The following is a 20,101-nucleotide window of genomic DNA, read 5'->3' on the forward strand; positions in this document are numbered from 1 at the left end:
CAGGGACCCCAGGCGCTGAGGCTTTTGGCTCAACTGGCTCCTTTGTTTGGTGGCCCCCCTGCTGCCCATAGCTCATGTTCATTCAAGTTATGGAATCAAGTTGCTCTGTAAACGCTGTTTTCAGGAAGTTCTTCAGTAAGTAAGTGACCAGTAAATTCAATTTTTACCAGCTTGGGTGCAGTTAGGGTCACCCTGATGTCAGTATCCTGAGACCAGTGTGGTCCCTGGGTCAGCATCGTCACCGTGACCTGTGAGCTTGTCAGAAACGCGGACGCCTGAGGCCCACCCCAGACTTCCAGATTCAGAATCTGCCTTTTAACAAGACCCACCCGGGAGCTGTGAGCACGCTGAGTTTGGAGCAGCTCCTTTCTAAGGTATTTCTCTCAATCGCCTCCAAGCCAAACTGAGTTCCAGTATTTCCAGTTATCTGCTGGGTAACCTTGAATAAAGCGCTTCATTTCCTAGGCTCTCAAGTCCTCATCTGTAAAATGGGGATGCTAACCCTATTTAAGGTGATTAAATTGAATAATAAATTAGAATTTGTCCTATAAATTGTGAATCATGATCCAAATATTCAATTTGTTTTGTTTTGTTTTTTTGCGGTACGCAGGCCTCTAACTGTTGCGGCCTCTCCCATTGCAGAGCACAGTCTCCGGACGCACAGGCCCAGCGGCCATGGCTCACGGGCCCAGCCGCTCCGCGGCATGTGGGATCTTCCTGGACTGGGGCACGAACCCGTGTCCCCTGCATCGGCAGGTGGACTCTCAACCACTGCGACACCAGGAGAGCCCCAAATATTCAATTTTATTCTTAGGCCGCATCCTGACCCAAAAATTGGATTATAAACTCCTAAGAATAGGAAGAATCTCTCCTCTACTTCTTTTTTATCTTCCTTATATGCTGAGGACAGCTTTCTGCTCATAATACGTTTGACCATTTGACATGCACAGAAATCAACCTCCCTTGGAACCTCAGATTCCCCCCCCACCGCAAAAAAAATTTCTAATTTCCATTCCTGATGTCAAGCACAAAGAGCTTCCATCACTTTGACCTAATCCTCTGAGGTTCATCCCTCCAAATAATTGTATTGTCTCTTGCTATGCAGCACTTTGTTACCATGGCAACACATACATAATTGTGTGTGTAAGTAACTGAGGGGGGCTTTCCTGGCCGCCTTCCCACCAGACAGTACAGAAAGCATCCTACCCTCCTGCATGCTACTCTCCCATAGGTTTGCATCAAAACCCTACAAGTTTCTCAAACGTAAATATTCTTTATGCACACTATAGACCAATACACACAGACAGAATAATACAGTAGGAAAACTAGTAGGGGAGGAAACTGATGGTCTGGGTTCCAGCTCAGAGTCTGATACTAATCGGCAATCTGATTTGTCACAAGGCACTGGACTTCTCAGGACCCAGTCGCCCCCATTGCAAGGAGATGCTTTCCTGCGGCTTAACCCCTACAATGTTCTGTAATAGTCGGACTTGATTTTAAGCGTCATTTAACTGAGATTATTGAACAAAGCTTCTCAGCATTAAACATTAACACAGCTCTTTTTATATGGCACAGTTCATTATCATGTCAATAAATGATTAATTAGAATTCTCTGTCTGGACCAATAATTTGGCAGGACTTTTATGATCCATAATTTGTGCTGTGTTGTAAGGTTACCTCTCGAAACTGACATACTAGCATTTATTGTTTTTTATTGCCTCTCTGAGGTGGCTTTTGAAGGAGACACCAGGTGACATATGTTTAAAAAGGGTTTAAAAGTTTGATGCAGTTGGAGTAGACAGTACTCATCTCGTGAGGAGTAGAGGACAAGCGCTTCTGTGGACTTCTGTGAGAATTTGAGCAGAAAAGCCAGCAATGAATAACTCAACGGTCTGTCTGGCCAACGCAACAGTCTGCGATGGCGCGTCCTGTGTGCTGCCAGAGGATGATTTCAACACCACTCTAAGTGTGGTCCTGAGCACGGTCTTGACCATCCTGTTGTCTCTGGTGATGTTCTCCATGGGATGCAATGTGGAAATCGAGAAATTCCTAGGGCACATAAAGCGGCCATGGGGCATATGTGTTGGCTTCCTCTGTCAGTTTGGAATCATGCCCCTCACAGGATTCGTCCTCTCAGTGACCTTTGACATCCTCCCCATCCAAGCTGTAGTGGTGCTCATCATGGGATGCTGTCCGGGAGGAACCACCTCCAACATCTTGGCCTATTGGGTTGATGGCGACATGGACCTGAGGTAAGATATCTAAACCTCCCAGTACTGCAATCACCTTGAATTAATCTTCTCAGAAGCCTGTGGCGTTGTGAATGGCCGTATGATCTGCCACTGATCTAGGGTCCAGCTAAGAATTGAAACAGGAGACGAAATGCCTTTACTCGCCTTCCTATGCAGCTGCTTAGCTCTGCGAATTTAGGGGTTCTCTTTTGTGTTTGCGTTTTAAAATCTAACTCAGTTAACAAGGAGTTGTATAATTGCTGTTTCTCTTTGGGAAAAAAGTCAAAGTTTTTCAAAAAAGAAATCCTTTCCAAGCCACAAGCTGCAGCTGAGAAAGTTTTCCTTGTTGGTATCAGAAAAAAAGAAAAACAAGAAACACTTTCTTTGTGGTGATCAGGAGCTTTGAATGCAATCGTGAAACTAAGTTGTTCATTAAAAGTTAGACCCTAGGATGAGACAATGGCCAAGCACAGCCAGTTTTTTGGACAAGCTTTTTCTTGGTATAAGGTGTAAGAAAGATTTTGTACATTTGCTTCACTTCTACTGGCATTAAACAAAAGAAAAGAAAAGAAAAGAAAAGAAAACCTCTACAACAGCTTTTTTAAAATTATGCTTACCTTCCTATAAAATAAACAGAAAATGGTTTCTCTGCTTCCCACAGAGTAATCTAAATTGCAATGCTTGCCCAATTCATCCTGTGCCAGTCTGAACTAGCATTGGAAAAAAAAAAAAAAAGTAATAGGAATAAGACAAAGCAGTAATGCAAGGACACCAAGAATTTTAACGCTGCAAGTTGAATAGACAAATGTCTTTTTCCTTCCCTCACCATTCCTCATTTCCTGTGAAAGGTATGCCTTTCTGCAAACCTGCCAGGTGTCAGTGTAACGAGTGCTTATTAAATACTGTACAGTAGGCAATGGGCTCTGTGCATCACGTTATAACACTCCAAAGCAAGAAGCTCATGTGTAGAAATGTAACCAGAGCAAAATGTCAGACTGGATTCCAGGTTGATCCAGTGCCTAGTGGGCAACTGGAAGTCTGCCACCTGAGCCCGGCTGGTGAGGATTTCTCCAGAAGCTTTAGAAAAGCCATACAAACAATATACCTTCACGTGACATCTCTCTCCCATAAGGAAATACCATCTCTTCCTTGCAATAGATTTTTTTTCTAAGGAAAGTCTTGTGAGGAGCAAAGGATGGCAAGTGCGCTTCAGGTTTAGTTAATCTGTGAACCACCCTACAGAGATAAGGCCTAGCTAGATTTCAACTTGGTGTGACCTGGGTGAAAGCACAGGGTTAAAATTCTACAGGCAAGTTGAGGGGAGTGAACTGAACTGAATACAGGACTTTGCCACCAAACATCTTTTACATAATATTTGTAACTTTTTAAGAAAACAGGAGAGTCTTGTGCCTCCACGAAATGCCACACGTGTCATCATTCTGTAAGAAAAGTGTGTGTGATGCTGAGCTGAGCAGCTACTGGGGCAGATTCCCTTCCGGGGGCTGAAACTGTAAAAACCTAACCTAAAAACTCCAAGTTACACTTTCCTGTGGTTTTAAGGAAATCTTGTTTCTCTGGAAACAGGAGATGATTATGTAATCTTATCTCCCTCACATAACAATGCCTGTAAGATGTAAGAACCAGAATTAGAATTTGAAACCTTGGTGGAAAACCCCCAGCTGAATCAGTATAGGTGAATCCTTCAGCAGCTCCTCTAATGGGACACGTGCCACTGAAAATTGTTAATTTTCATTCTAGAAAGTGCGCACTCCACAGATCTTCCTTGTCTTGTAAACAACACCAGCACACATCCAGTGCAGTCATCACCTCTCTAGCAACTTCACCTATCCGGAACTCAAACAAGACCCAGTGAAAGACTCTGCACACCCAAAGTAAATCATTCTTCATCTCATAGACTTTCCTCACACAGCACCCACTTACTCTCCCGATTGTAAAGCTCTAAAACTTTTTCCCAGCACAGAGGATGAAAAACAAGAAGTAGGGTGGAGCAAGCTGTTACAAGGGGCAGGCCTATGTCCCACAGCAGCCAGTGGCCGCAAAAGCCTGACTGCAAAGGAAAAGATCAAAATGCCTCCAAAGCGAAGAAGCTAAGTCAGAAAGCACAGCAGCTCTGCATCACTATTTTAGGGACACACAGCTCTGTAAGCGTATCACCCAGAAGACATCACCACATTTTAGTGGAACAAGTAATAACGATAACCCATGATCACTGAAAGGACGTTAAATTATGCCTCTAGGAAGATGATGACATTATGCATTGCATATGTTAGAGGAAAAACTGTTGAAATATTTCTTCAGAGTAAATTAAGAAAGTGACACCTCAGCTATTGGGAAACAGTTTTCCAACACTTTTTATTCTTCTGGAGTGAGCAGTGGATAACTATAGTCTCATGATCATTTATGTAGATACAATTCTATCTACCCTTTATATTTCTGATTCTGTCCTCTTGGAACTTTACCTTCTCCATTTCCACTTGAACTCTAGCAATGGCAGCGAAGATATGACTGTTTATACCAACAGGTATCTGCACTAGTTGAGCAGATACCATATAACACCGGCAAAACAACTCCATCTGGCTTTAACTTCCTGGATGTGGTTCCTGGGAGAAATCGAATCATCTCCCCTTCACGCTGTCATCTCTTCCCAAACCTGGGAAACCACTGCATTCTGCAGTCTCTGGTGACTTCAACACACACACACACACACACACACACACACACACACACAGCAAAAAAAGCAGACCTTACTAATGGAATCCTTGCTCATTGTAATACAGCAAGTAATATTTCAGCTCCTTCTTAGACCACTCCAGCCTAGAAAGTTGTGGGAATCTGATCCGTGAACAAGTATTTTCACCTGTTCTAGCTCTGCCGTGGGCGCATTATGAACAAAATGTCTCAGGGAGAAATGAAGGTGGTGCTCTCAGGTGAATTTGCTGGTGGCCCACAGTTTGGGGAACAAACACAGAGGCTTCCACCCCCTTGTGTCTTCTGTATACCCAAAGACTCCCCATTTTTTAATCTTTCCTTTCTTTAGCAATGGCCTCGGTCACACCACACAAGGATTTTCCTTTCTTTATTTTTTTAAATTTTTGTTGGAGTAGAGTTGATTTACAATGTTGTGTTAGTTTAAGGTGTACAGCAAAGTGAATCAGTTATACATACACATATATCCACTTTTTTTTCTTTGGATTCTCTTCCCATACAGAGCATTGAGTGGAGTTCCCTGTACTACACAGTAGGTCCCTATTAGTTATCTATTTTATATATACTCGTGTGGATATGTCAGTCCCAATCTCCCAATTTATCCCTCCCCAACCCCTTAACCCCTGGTAACCCTAAGTTTGTTTTCTACATCCATGACTCTACTTCTTTTTCATAAATAAGTTCATTTGAATCCTTTCCAGAGATTGTCATACTGAGCGAAGTAAGTCAGACACTGAAAGACAAATATCATACGATATTGCTTATATGTGGAACCCATTTTCCTTTCTCTGACTTCTTCTTTGGGGAATCCCTGCCTCTGCATCCTTTCTTCAGTTTCCCCCAATTCCTTCACTGCTATGCACTGTCTACACTCCCTTTGATTATTTTCTAGATTTAAGAGTTTCTAAGTTTTCTTCCTACAACCTTTGTTCTTTTGCCGAATATTGTTACATTTTTCATCTTCCAACTTTGTGTTCACTGTTATTTCAGTTGTTCAAAATCCCTGACCCTCTGGCTTATCACAAATTCAAAGCAGTTCTTCCCATTTCAATGACACAAATGTCCAGCTCCTCTCTAATCTAAGAATTAATCCAACACTATTTGAATTCCCCTTTATTTTCCCTCAGAGGAACCAAGCTTTGTTTTGCTCTGCAGCATTTCTTCTTATTTACTAGCTAACATTTAGTGGACACTGTTAGGGGCCACTCACAGTATAAGTCCTCTAGGTGTATTTTAATCCTCAAACTAATCCTCTGAGGTTAGTACTATTATTTTCTGCATTTAATAGATGATAAAATTAAGGCTCCTATCCTTGACAGAGGTCATAGTCAGTACACGTGAGAGTCAGAATCGGAATCCAGACCTATTCACTTAGCCCTGTCCGGACTCTTAACCTCTGTTCAACACTACTTCTATCAATCATCATGTCTCCGCCTTCTAGCCCCACCTGTATACACTTCTTTTGATCTTTCAAACTTGGTGTTTCATTTCTAATATGATTATAATCTTTGCATTCCTTATCACGGACTTCGCCAAATTCCTCAACATTCACTGAATTCTCATTGATTGCTTCCAAAAAGAAAAAAGAAGGAAAAGTATTCTCCCTGGCAATGAATAGGACTAAGGAAAGAATTTAAACCAAGAGATTTTTTTCTGATGTTTTCTCTTATTCCAATATAAATGCAGGGTATAGTGTTTCCATTGTTGACATCTTTGCTCTTCGTAGAACTTCAAATTTTTTATGTAAAATGATTTTTCCTTGCTAATTTATTCTCCTACATTGTTCCTTAAAATCGTTTATCTGAGTTGGTTTTCCTCTCGTTTTGAGTGGCTCTGGCCATCTTTTCTCTTGCCTCTCTGCAGCATCTCACCACTCCCTTCTCCAACTCCTGTTTTGTCGCTTCTCGTGGGCTTTAAGAAACCATTCTTGCCAAACTCAAGCCAGGACACAACTTCATAAGTTGTCTTAGCAATGAGACAGAATTGAAGCTTTCAGAAGGAAATTTGAAAGAAAAACAAGGGGAGAAGCAGACTTCCTTCTAACTGTTGTTCTCATGGTTTAAAACAAAAAATGGTCAGCCATCTCTTCATTGTGATGCGGGTAATGAACACTGCCCCCTTCTCCACCCTCATCCCATCATCTCCACTCTGGAAAGCATATTGGATGCACTGGAATAAAAGTAATTTTATTATGGGGATAACTTTAAATCCATCCTAATTTATTTCTTTAAATAAAAGATGAAAAAGAGAATGGCAAAGGAAGAGAGAGAGGGGGAAATCAAACTCCAGGATCTTACTTACAAGCAGGACAAAGCACTATTCGTAACAAATTAACTTATTATTCTGGTGTGGAACTCTGCCTTTAGCATCCTATCGCATATCTAAATTAAGTTAACGTGTCACCATAACAGATGGAACTTCTTGGAAATGCTTTACATACATCCCCAGCACTGGTTATTGTTACACAATTTTAGCTCTACTAAGACAAGTATTTTTTTCTAAATCCTTTAAACATGTCTTAAGCGACTTCATTCTGGTTTTTAAAAAAATGATTATTATGCAAGGTAAGCCCCCTGATAAACACCACCCCATCCTTCATTTTGCCAAAACTGCTTAGTTAGATGCAATGAAACGAGCTTCCTCACCTCCAGCTGTTTTCCTTAGCAATGTGTAGGGTGGTTTGTGGTTTTGGGTTGTTTTTCCGGAGGGGAGGCAGGTGTTGTAAATAACTTAATATTTCCTTGAAGTCCACATACAATTCCTTTAAGAACTTACTACTCTGATAATCTCAGTGCTACGGCTATCAGAGAAAGGGCCTTTCAGAAAAATCTCTCTAGCTTCCTGATTCTGTATTATGCTGAAACACAACAGAGACACACACACACACACAATGGCTGGATAGGGTTAGGGTTAGGGTTACAGTTAACTGGCTTTTAATGAGCGCCTTGCGTTATTCTAAGTACTGGACTCACTGGGTCCCTTAGTCCTCACAGCCTATGAGGTAGTGATGATTATGACTTTCTTCATTTCACAGATAAGGAAACTGGCAAAGGGAACTCAAGTAAATTACCCATAGTCATAAACGTGGCCACGCCTGCTTCCAAGCCAGCCAGTGTCTGGCCCAGCCGTTTAAGGGCTCTGTTTCCCAGGAAGAGAATATGCCCCCATACACAGGGCACTTTTCAGGGACCAAAAGACCCGCTACCCAAAACCTCTCCTCCATCCACTGCAGTAGTGCTAAAAATAGCATCATTCCATGCCCTCCACTCCAAAGCCAAAGTCCACTTGCTCAACCGTGTCCACTCACTCAAACACTGATGCTTCAGGAGGAGCGCTACCAGACCCCGGTGCTACCGGGCACCATCTGCTAAATTTCTTAGCAGAACTAGAACCCAGGCCCATCCTGCCTGCTTGCATGTTTTCCTTGGTTTGTGAAGTCAGCTTCCTCTCCTTCTCTCAAGCTTCGGGCGTTAGGGGAATAATTTGTCTGCTTTAAGGAAAGACATTGAGGCTTCCTCCCTTGGACGTGCATTCTCCTCCAGGGGCCACGGAGGCCCGTCTCATCCCTAGCAGACACAGCAAAGCCCCTGATGTCTTGGCGGGTATAAATGTGTTTGCTGTTCTCTGATTGGAGGTTCGAAGGGTGGCATGTCCAAGCACCTTGTACCTTGTTTTAACAATGAGTTTATACAGTCACAAAATATCTTCTCTGATCCTTGAGAACCAATGGGGAGGGAGGGGTGGCACAAGACAAAGTAGAAAGACACGAAATACAGATCTCACCATCTTTTCCCCGGTGTGGCCCTGCACAGACCAGGGTACATGTGTATTTCTGTCCATCGGACCGGACAGTGCTGCCGGCAGAGGGTCTTTGGCAGGACTTTCTAATCACGCACCGAAAAATGAAACAACCTCTCCCGTAGAAAACCCAGTTGGCTGTATCACCCTGCCCGTTTCCTTTCAGCATCAGCATGACCACATGCTCCACGCTGCTTGCCCTGGGGATGATGCCGCTGTGCCTCTTAATCTATACCAAAATGTGGGTCGACTCTGGGATAATCATAATTCCCTATGATAAAATAGGTAAGTCATTCCTCCACCAGATTGCTTAACCCGGCCCTCCTCCCCTCTGCTTGTCCCTGGGTAGATCCTCGGGCCAGGCTTAGACCCAGCTAGACCTTACTTCTCACACCAGCAGTAGTTTGTGCCCAGTTAGGATTTCAGGACAAGTCTCGCCTGCGTTTGAATGAGGACTGGCCGCATGTGAATTCTAAAGCTTGACGCCGTGGGAGAACTGGTTTTGTCCTCCACTGAAATCACCAGGGAGGGGGCTGACGGAATGGACCCCCGTACACAGCCGTGTGGACCTGAGGAGGCCGGGGCTGCCGTGCACAGGAGGCTCTGTCCTTCCCTTATCCCAGGGCGCAACGGGTCTGGGGCGCTCCGGAACACTCATATTGAACAAATACAAAAAGCATTCTATTTATGGTTTCAAAATAGGGCACCCGGTAAGCAATGGCCATGAGAACCCTCCACATATAAATAGTGAGTTCCATGAGAAACACACTATTTATAACCCTCCACTGGGAACCACGTCGTGATTCAGAAGTTGATCTACTGGCCCAGCTTGTGTACCAGGCCCTGGGAGTCAAATGTGCAAGTTATATCTCTGTCTCCACTCAGCTCCCAGATGGTCACCCCCAGCCCCAAAGGGCTTTATTTCCTGTTTCTGGGAGAACAGATACTGGTGGGAGGTTAAGTCATTGGTGGAACATGGGGTCAAGGGCGGGACAAGACAGTTCCTGGTCTACCCAAACCAAGCATCCGCTAGAACCACGGTCATCAAAGATGAGATGTAAGTGAACTAGTACCTCAGTACCAATGGCCAGCTACTTGACATGCTAAACAGTCTTTTTTCAGCTGACCTTGCAGACCAGTGTCTCCCTGATGGGCTGCCTCAAAGAGGTGCAGGGGTCCCGTGGAAGGGAACATGTGAGCAAAGACGGAACAGTGCCTCAGAAAGATGTTTGTAAACAGGATTCCTGTTGACATGGGAAGCTGGACTGGATGGCTTCCATTTCTAAGAAAAACTGTTTCTGTGATAAAAACATGATTCGGCTCTACACAACTGAGTTAGAACAAACTTTGGAACACTCACGGGGGACAATCTGTTTTGCAACATTTTCTCAAACAGAGTCTACTCTATTCCTACCATGGCCATTAGACATCCTCCCCACACATACAAAAAAGTGGTCCTTTTTGGCACACCTTGTTCAGTGTGGGATTTCTCCTCACGCGGTCCTTCTACAGACCCCAGGGAGCTCCTTCCTATCAGATGTCATCTCCTGCAAGCAGGCTTTAGGGTGACCCTGTACAGCCACCTGCCTGTGCCTCATGCTGCTCAACTCTCAGTCTGCTCCCTGGGAGGACACCTTCCTTCAAGGAAAAGAGCGCAGTTTGCTTGAGTGGTGTGCACTGTAGGCCTCTCACAGAATGTGTCTGCTGAATGAGGAGTTTTAATTCTATATTATTTGTCGTTGAAGAAAAAAATGTAAGCCTTAAAATAGTCTCCTCTTGATAGTCATTCCCTCCTGGAAAATGCCCCATGGCGATATTGGGAAATTCTAACTACAGTGTGAATGACTGAGAGCACCTTCTTCAATGTGAATACATTTTGAAAAGAAGAGAAAGTGAGTCATTAGTACCTGAAAGGAGGAAAAGGTCATCCTACAAGGCATAAAGGGCAAAAAGAAAAGAAAAAAGAAAACAGAAGGGGAGAGAAGTGAAGAGGAAAAGATAAAAAGTTTTAAAATGAGAGTTTGAAAAAACAAAAGTATTAACTCTGCTTAGTCACCATTTTGTCCTTGTCCTTTTTCCAACCTAACCTTCTTGCTACCCTTTAATGTAGAAAACACACAACCTGATTAATTCACAAGATGTTTTTGATACTTTTCAATGAGGCAATTAAGTAAGGCTCGGGGTATGTGTTTAATTTGTCCAAGATGACCAGGGAGCTGGAAATAACCCTCGGCCTGCTCTCCACTCTGCTCCGTTGGCCGGACTATCAGGCCCAGTTTCCGTACGGTGCTCATCACGTTCTGATGATTCAATAAACACCCCCTGAGCCCCTTCAGATGGTGACATCTGGATGGAGGAGGGAGGCAGCTTGCGCAGCTGGTACCACTGCAAACACTGCAGAAAGCTCCCATGCCACCTCTTCCATCCCCTGCATGTCTAGGACCACAACCCGTGTATCCACTTCCCCATCTGATTCTCACAACAGCACCATGCATTAGACATAATTCTACCCACTTCACAAACGAGGAAACTGAGGCTGGGAGGCTTAAATGATTCACCTGGTTCTCACAGTTTGCGAATAAGGTTCAGCTCCGAGTCTGTCTGGCTCCAAGTTCTACCCCATGACTCTGTTTCCCACTCGCTTTTCTTCTTTTTTCTTTGTCCCTTTCTTCCCTCCTGTACCTGCTGTGTAACCTTGATTACAGACCAAGCTATGGTTCGAACAGTGCAACTGTAAGCTATGCTCTCTCGTCTCAAAGGACAGGCGTTTGCCACAGAGAGCTCAGGCACGTGGGGAATAAGAAACACAAATCTCTAGGCCTCTGGAGAGTAAAGAATTCCAGGCGGGAGTCACACACTCTGAGTGGGATGAATGGCAAAGAGTGTCTTTTCCAGCCAACTTTGAGTCCCGGAAAATCTTTATCCGGTCTCGTCTGGTCAAGAGGGTAAATGCAATTCTGCCATTACCTTTGGCCACTGGTCCTGCTTGTGTGTTTATCTGGTAGCCTTGGGCTGCCCCCAAGAGATTACGACTCAGCAGAGAGGGGCCGAACACGGGCTGGGCTGCCTTTGCACAGATCCAACACATGACAAATACATTACCAAAACTTAACCGCACTCACATTCCAATCACAGTATTGGCACCCAGATTTAAGCGATCGCAGTGCAACCAATTTGTATCAAGACGGCTTTCCTTTAAGGCCTACAAACATCCATTCAGGGAACAGTCTGGACACCCAGAGGAGGAAGTCTCCTCCCAAAGTAGCAGGATGTAAGGATACCCAAAGGGGATTCTTCTGCGGGCTCTGACCAGTACATCCATCAGTGACCTTTTGCATTTCCTTTATCCCACCATTTTCTCCTTACTCTTTCATCCCTAAATTTTTTTTTTTCTTTTCCTGCTCTTGGTACCCTTAGCTATTACTTAATCCCATTGAGTAATTTCTGGGAAAAAGTAATTGCAGACCCTTCTATCCCCAGGAGGGCCAGAAGGCTACAAAGACATTATGTCTTCATCACTATTATATTCATTCTAAATTGATAGTTACAGCCCTGGAATCTAGAATCCATTTCCCGGTCCTAGTTCAATCTACTCCAATACCAGACAACAAGCACTCTCAGAATTTCATTATTCAATTCCACTTTCTCCTACTACTTTAAAAGGGTGTTTGAAAAAGAAACAGCCTGTGAGAAGTTAGAAGTTGTTTGGTGCCATATTATATAAAAGCAGCCATCGGACAAATGAGTGTTAAACAACATGGAGAAACAAACCACAGGTCACAAGAACAGCAGTAAGTTTAATGCAGAGAAACTGAAGTATGACTCTTTTATCTGGCTGGGTGAGCACATTCCTGCAAAGAATTATAATTACTTGAGAGGTCGACAAATCTATTATCTCATGGAAAATTTAAAGCATGCTTTTTCAACCTATTCATTCACTTCTCTGCCGCAGATTTGAAATCACCCCAGTCAGTCTTAACCGGAAGTCATTAGCCACAGGATGCCTGGAGAATTTTGAACTTTTTTCTTTTATTTCTACTACCGTGAAGTAACAGACAGATGTTAAATATCATCTTTGTACACCCCAAGAATACACGCGCGCGTGCGCGCGCACACACACACACACACACACACATACTTTGAAAAGGTATTTTTCCTAGGATATCAAGATCCCAAGGCCACATAAGCCAAGATTCTGACAAATTGAAACTAAAAGATATTGATTGGCAGCATAAAGAACTCTAAAAAAAATTAATCCAGGATTTAGGGAAAGGACTTATATCATCGATATATCCATTTTCCACCAGAAATACTGAATTATTTACTGGAGTAGGTAAAGAAGCAGAGTTTGGGGGGTGGGTTGTTTTTTAAATTATTTAGTGTATTCAGGAAGGGAGCCTGATCTACCTCCTAAACGTTTTTTGGGGCCGCTTACTCTCGTTTTGCTCTTTCCTGTGCTGTATTCTGTTGATCAAATTGCCCTCTGTCACCTGCAGGTATATCTTTGGTGGCTCTTATTGCTCCTGTTTCCATTGGAATGTTTATTAATCACAGATGGCCCGATAAAGCCAAGATCATACTTAAGGTAAGTGTCCCATGCCACAGGCAGCATGGTCAAGTGGCCCAGAGTGTGCACTGCAGCGATGGGTCTCTCCATCTACTGAACTGGTTTTTCTCACTGTATTATAAAGCCCCTTCTAGAGGGTCTTAAAGTTATTAGACATGCAGCCCACTCTTCTAGAACACCCTTGAACCTAGGGGTAAGACAGGAACTGTCTTACCACAACCACAGGGCAAGTTTCTATCCGCGCTTTGAGATTCCCAATTCAAACTTTACCTCTTGGTTTTATTCTACTCTGTACACCGACGGCACTTTGCTTTTATCTGTTATGTGGGTTTGTATTATAAAATATATCTAGACAGCTGTCTTAGAAAAGAAATCGTATCTTTCTTATCCCTGTATCTATATGGCCATCTGTACCTGGCAATTGGTAGATTTTATATACACATTTATATATACATAAAAATAATAATATATAACTATATATATAAATGATGATATACATAATTAGCAACAATTCGTTCCGTTTTACCAACCATATTCTAGCCACCTGATGGAGATAGACAACATAGATGATATAGACAAATATAGACATGGATAGATTCCACTTCTCATGGGGGCAAAATAAGGCACTTGGTGTCCTCTGTTTCTCTGGACCAGAAAAAAAAATGTTAACATCCCCGATTTTTTTTTATGTGAAAAGGAGAAAGCAATAACAGTGTTTTGTTTGTCCATGCCTTTTTAACTTTTATAGAATTTTATCTCCATTTTCTCATTATCATAACAATCATAAAATGTGACTCAGGTAAGATTTCATCCTCAATTACAGATGAAACATCTAAGACTCAGAGAGGTTTCATGATTGACCTAAGGAAGGCAGGCAGGAGGACTTGAATCTGGAAGCCAGCTCTTCTAGTTCTTATTGGAGTGGGTTTTCTTCCTCTCTGACAAGGATAATTTGCAACTAGAACATCATCTTCAGGCTGAGTACAGACTCTCAATTGGTCCTGTTAATCTTAAAGATTAAACTGTGGGAAAAGCCCTAGCATTTCTGGTGGGTCTACCGCGGCCGTCGGGCAAGGGTTACATAGAAAGGTCACTTATTCTCACTTTCCCAGAGAGAAAGAGATGCTTAGGCTTCTTCTCTGACAAGAATATTTGGATTTGCATTGCCTCACGATTGCTGCATCTGCTTGTGTCTTTCTTGCAGGTTGGGTCCATCACAGGCATCTTGCTTATTGTGCTCATAGCTGTGGTCGGAGGAGTACTGTACCAGAGTGCCTGGATCATTGAGCCCAAACTCTGGGTTATAGGAACCCTATTTCCCTTGGCCGGTTACTCCCTAGGGTTTTTTCTGGCCAGAATAGCTGGTCAGTCCTGGCACAGGTATGGTGTTTTGGTAAATCAGACTAGCAATCTTCTTCTGTAATAGCTGCTGTATTTGTTTGCTAGGGCTGCTGTAACAAAGCACCACAAACAGTGGTTTAAACAACAGAAATGTGTCTCCCAGTTCTGGAGGCTAGATGTCCAAAATCAATGTCAGCAGGATTGGCCCTTTCGGAGGGATAAAGGGGATCCGTTCCAGCCTCTCTCCTTGGCTGGTAGATGACCATCTTCTAGCTATTTCTCTCCACATTGCCTTCCTTCTGTGCATGTCTCTGTGTCCAAACTTCCCCTTTTTATAAGGACACCAGTCATATTGAATTAGGGTGCATATGAATCACCTTGTCTTAACTAATCGTATCTTTAGTGACCCTATTTCCAAACAAGGGCACAATCTGAGGTACTGAGGGTTAGGACTTCAGCATATGCATTTGGGAAAATACAATTCAACCTACAACAGCTGTACATACTGATGCAGATTCAAAGTTTCTCACCTGTAATAACATTACCCTATTTCTGAATACATCATTCTATACAGACTCATTCATCCCTAAATTATGCAAGTCCCCCAGAAAGAAAACACTGACTGCCTCTGTTCAGATCCTCCTGGACCATTCCCCCAGGTGCAAGTTGGCCTCTTCCATTGTCACGCGTCCTTATTCTCCAAACAAAGTGACTTCAGCCGAAGCACCCAGGTTGGCCTTGTGATCCACAAGGGTTCCTCAGGCCAGAAACAGGATGCACTCATGATCCACAAAGCGCTGGGTATCAGAACTTGTTTTAGCGTGTATGGGCTTTCCTCTCTGACTAGAGCATCGGAATCAACATTTAATTTTATTTTATAAAGAAATATTTAATCAATATTGTATTTAATAAGGATATATTGCTTATTAATAAATGCTATCCATATACTAAATATAATATAAATAATCTGTGTATATATGCACATATAGAAACAGATGACACAGATACTTCCACTGCTCAGAGGGCAAAATAAGTTAATTGGTGTTCCTTGTTCCTCGGGACAAGAAAATATTATAATCCCCAATTTTTTTAATTTGAAAAGGAGAAAACAGTAACAGCGGCTTTTGTTTACATAAAGCTTTTTAACTTTTGTAGAGGTTTATGTCCATTTTCTCATTATCATAATGATCATAAGGGTGACTAGAGCAAGATTTTATCTATGTATATGTAGAGAAAAAGTGATAAAACATTTATTTATATTATAATGTATTATCTAATAATATGTTAATGAGTTACATATTTGTTTAATATAAATAAAACTATATAGTGAATACATACATTAAAAACAGATATATGTATACGCACATACACATGTACTTGTTCTCATATCTGCTTTTTTTCCGGAGTAAATATTTTTTTAAATTGAGGCTTAATTGACAATGTTGTGTTAGATTCAAGTGTACAGCAAAGTGATCGTTATACACATATGCATATTATTTTTCAGATTCTTTTCCTTTATAGGTTATTACGAGATATTGAATATAGCTCCCTGTTCTAGACAGTAGGTCCCCTTGCTGTTCACCTATTTTATATATAGTTTGTGTATCTATTAATCCCAAACTCCTAATTTATCCCTCCCCACCCACCGCTATCCCCTTTGGTAAGGGTAAGTTTTCTACGTTCATATCTGCTTTTTTTTTTTTAAACATCTTTATTGGAGTATAATTGCTTTACATTGGTGTGTTAGTTTCTGCTTTGTAACAAAGTGAATCAGTTATACATATACATATGTTCCCATATCTCTTCCCTCTTGCGTCTCCCTCCCTCCCACCCTCCCTATCCCACCCCTCTAGGTGGTCACAAAGCACCAAGCTTATCTCCCTGTGCTATGCGGCTGCTTCCCACTAGCTATCTACCTTACGTTTGGTAGTGTATATATGTCCATGCCACTCTCTCGCTTTGTCACAGCTTACCCTTCCCCCCCTCCCCATATCCTCAAGTCCATTCTCTAGTAGGTCTGTGTCTTTATTCCTGTCTTACCCCTAGGTTATTCATGTCTGTCATACAGAGTGAACTAAGTCAGAAGGAGAAAGACAAATACCATATGCTAACACATACATGTCTGCTTTTAATGTTATACAATAACAAAGCAAAACAAGTACACCCCAAACAAACCAATGAAAACATAGGTTCTCGGAACATTTCTTTCAGGTGTCGAACAGTTGCTTTGGAAACAGGGATGCAGAATACACAGCTGTGCTCCACCATCGTCCAGCTCTCCTTCACTACCGAGGAGCTCAACCTCACATTCACCTTCCCACTCATTTACAGCATTTTCCAGCTCATCATGGCAGCAATATTCTTAGCACGTAAGGAACACTGATCATCACATTTCATTGTGATGTGCTTCTTTGAGAAATCCTGGAGTTGCTAGTATGGCATTTTTTAATTCCCTTTTTCTGGTAGTGAAATCAACAGGTGGGAAAGGCCACCGATAATATTATCACGACTTCCCGACTGCTGATGAAAAAAATTATAATCTTACCAAAACGTTCTAGCAAAGGGTATTTTTAAGTGAAAAGTAAGGGAGGTTGATTCTCTCCACTGACTTTCTTTTTCTCAGTAATTAAGGAGCATATTAACCTGTTAGGACCATTTTATAGTGTGCCTTCCTACCTGCTTCCAGGAACCCTGAACTGGTCATTTTTCTCAAATCATCATCTTGATATGCTTAGTATATATGTAGGATATTTATCAGAAAATTAGTATACAAGGGATGTTTATCAGGCTAAGTTATATTGGAAGACATGTATGTATGTGCATATATGTGTGTATATATATATTTTTTATAATAACCATACAATTGAAATAGTTGAAGCAAACATGTTCTTTATTTCAAGTACTAAGAATAGCCAACTTGATTTTTAATTTCACTCTAATGTAGCATATAGCTTTGATCCATTAGCCCCTGCCACCTGCTGGCTTTCCCCTACTTGAAACTTTTCTTTATATTTTGTTTTCTAAGTACTGGTCATATTTGACCTTTATTTTCAAATTCTGGGGATTTTTGGGGGGGGGGTTGGTTTAATAAAGAAACTTCCTCTTAAAGCTTAGTGGCATTTTAATGAGGATTGTATAGTGAAAGTGAATGACAAAATAATGTGACTCTTAAGTGACACAATGACCAGAGGTACAGTTTTGTATAGGCTGAGGTTTGGTTTTTCACGTAGCTCCAACAGATGTTTAACTGGCCCATAGGAGTTAATCACTCTCTGTGCTATCATCTTGAATGTCATTCTCGAAGCAGAGTTGTCCTTTCCAGTACAGGACCCTCTGGACCCATTAGAAACGTTCCACTGACTTATCACTGGCACAGGAGGGAGGGCTCCACGGCCTAATTACCTTGTTTACCTGTATGATGGAGATGTACCAGGTTTGGTACACTGTGGGATTTTCCCAAATAATACTAGTGGTGTCTACTAGCCAAACCAGAGAAAGTAGATTGGTGATAGGACAATTACGTAGATTTACTAGTTAAATAACTAATTCAAAAGGGATTAGTAGATAAGCTGAAGGAATAATGGAAAAGTGGGCAATAGTATTGCTCTTGTATTTTCCCACAGTTTTAGCAGCAAGAATGAAAACAAGGATATGCGATGCCGGGAAACATATTTTGGTGTAAGGATTAGAAGTCTAAATACTTTGGGGGACAAGAAAAGGAAAGAAGGAAGGGAAGAAGGAAGGGAGGGAAATAAATAGTTTGGTTAAATAAAATCAGTGATAAGTTGAGGGATTCCCGGCTCAAAACAGTTTATAATAAAAGTGTTGGGATATTGTAATTAACCACAAGCTCAATTCAATAGAGTCAATAGCTCAGTGGCTTCAAAACTAATATATTAGTAGAAGGGCAGAGACCAACCAAGGGGATATTGACCTTGACATATTAAGACCTTGGAAGCAGGCTATTGTCTCTCTCAGCTGTGTATCATCACAAGAGTTACTGTTTACTGAGCACTTACTACTCTCGCAGGGCTGTGCTAGGCCCTTTACCATTTTATCTCACAATTGCCCTATGAGATAGACAGTATTATTATACCAATTTTAAGTGTGAGGTATTGGGAACTGAAGGTGCCAATAAATAATACTTTCTTTTCCCCTGTAGACTTTGGAACCAGATGAGAAGTAGAAGAAAAAAGAATCAGATATTTAGATAACAAAATAGCTCTTTTATTATAGATAAAGTTTAATTAAAAAATATGGCTCAAAACAACGACCACATGGGCTTGGTAATACCGTCCCTCTCCACTGCTTCCTACATGTGCATGTAGCACACACATACACACATCAACTGCAGGCCAGTCTGTCCAGGTGTGAGCTGACCTCAAATATATGCTGAGAAATGGCTGCCACCAGAGACTAGCAGCTTCATGGAAGAATCACCCATCAGCCAAGGCTCCCCCATCATAGGAAAGACAGAGTGAAGGCTGGGAGAGAGTTATTCCAGCTCAAGTCCTCCAACACAGACCAGTAGACCAAGGTCCTGACAACACCCCTTAGCTTGTAGCATATTATTGAGGACTAGTGCATAACTGGGAGACAGTAGGGACAGAATAAACATCTGCTGTTGTTGTTATTGGTGAGTACCACCTACAGGGCTTATGCCTGCAGAAATCAGGGGAGCAAATAGCCCTTAACTGTGTGCTAGGTCCTTCTGAAGTGCAGTCACCCCTCTTACCATGAGCGATCATGGAACTAAGAATGGTGATCACGCTCTCTAAGTAGCCTCCAGCCCACAGAAAATGCCAACTGCTTTTTGAGACATAGATTATAATCACTGTCCAAAGTAAGTTTGCAGCTTATTATTATGAAATTTGCTTAACCTGCTGTGTATTGTTTTCTAGTCTATATAGCATACAAGAAATATTACAGAAAAAACAATATGGAACTTCCAGAGGGCAAAGGCAATGAACCAGTCCCTGAGTCATCATTCCAAAAGGAGAATGAAGGATTTCAACCAGATGAAAAGCACACACCAGTGGACCAAAAGGAAAAATTCTAAAGAATACGCATCAGCTATAACAATATTTAATTATTTGTTTTGATGGGATATTTGGCAGAAAAAACGTTAAGGAGAAAATTTAAGTTTGAACTGAATTCATGTATTGGTTTTGGTACCATGTGACTGGTGGTCCAAATCCTTAATGTGACAAATATTTATACATATATACATATATACATATATATATATATATATATTCTGTCTTTGAATATGCCCCCAAAATATCCTCAAACCTCAGACTAAACCCAACATAAGAAACACTGAGAATTTAATAACCAAATTAGAATCAAGCCCATAACTCGTCAAGGGTTTTGTATAAGCGTTGCTCTGACGTGGGAGTCCAATGATGCCCACTTGACCTTTTTAGGAAAAACAGAA

The 20,101-nt window shown here is 41.9% G+C and overlaps 1 protein-coding gene across 1 annotated transcript; it reads left to right on the forward strand.

The window, feature by feature from the left end:
• The first annotated feature begins 1,833 nt into the window (after nucleotides 1–1,833).
• Nucleotides 1,834–19,877, forward strand: SLC10A2 (solute carrier family 10 member 2). Its single transcript, XM_004273614.1, has 6 exons — nucleotides 1,834–2,252; nucleotides 8,923–9,041; nucleotides 13,253–13,341; nucleotides 14,528–14,703; nucleotides 16,876–17,033; nucleotides 19,566–19,877. Exons 1-6 carry the CDS (start codon nucleotides 1,876–1,878, stop codon nucleotides 19,721–19,723), a joined length of 1,077 nt encoding a protein of 358 aa, XP_004273662.1. The 5' UTR covers nucleotides 1,834–1,875; the 3' UTR covers nucleotides 19,724–19,877.
• Nucleotides 19,878–20,101: the final 224 nt, after the last annotated feature.

The sequence above is a fragment of the Orcinus orca genome, chromosome 18 (assembly GCF_937001465.1).
Source record: "Orcinus orca chromosome 18, mOrcOrc1.1, whole genome shotgun sequence".
Taxonomy (NCBI): Eukaryota; Metazoa; Chordata; class Mammalia; order Artiodactyla; family Delphinidae; genus Orcinus; species Orcinus orca.

Coding starts and splice junctions, on each gene's coding strand:
- SLC10A2 (XM_004273614.1), top strand. CDS start 1,876: ATGAATAACTCAACGGTCTGTCTGGCCAACGCAACAGTCTGCGATGGC. Junction 9,042..13,252: donor AATTCCCTATGATAAAATAG/GTAAGTCATTCC, acceptor TGTCACCTGCAG/GTATATCTTTGGTGGCTCTT. Junction 17,034..19,565: donor GGCAGCAATATTCTTAGCAC/GTAAGGAACACT, acceptor ATTGTTTTCTAG/TCTATATAGCATACAAGAAA.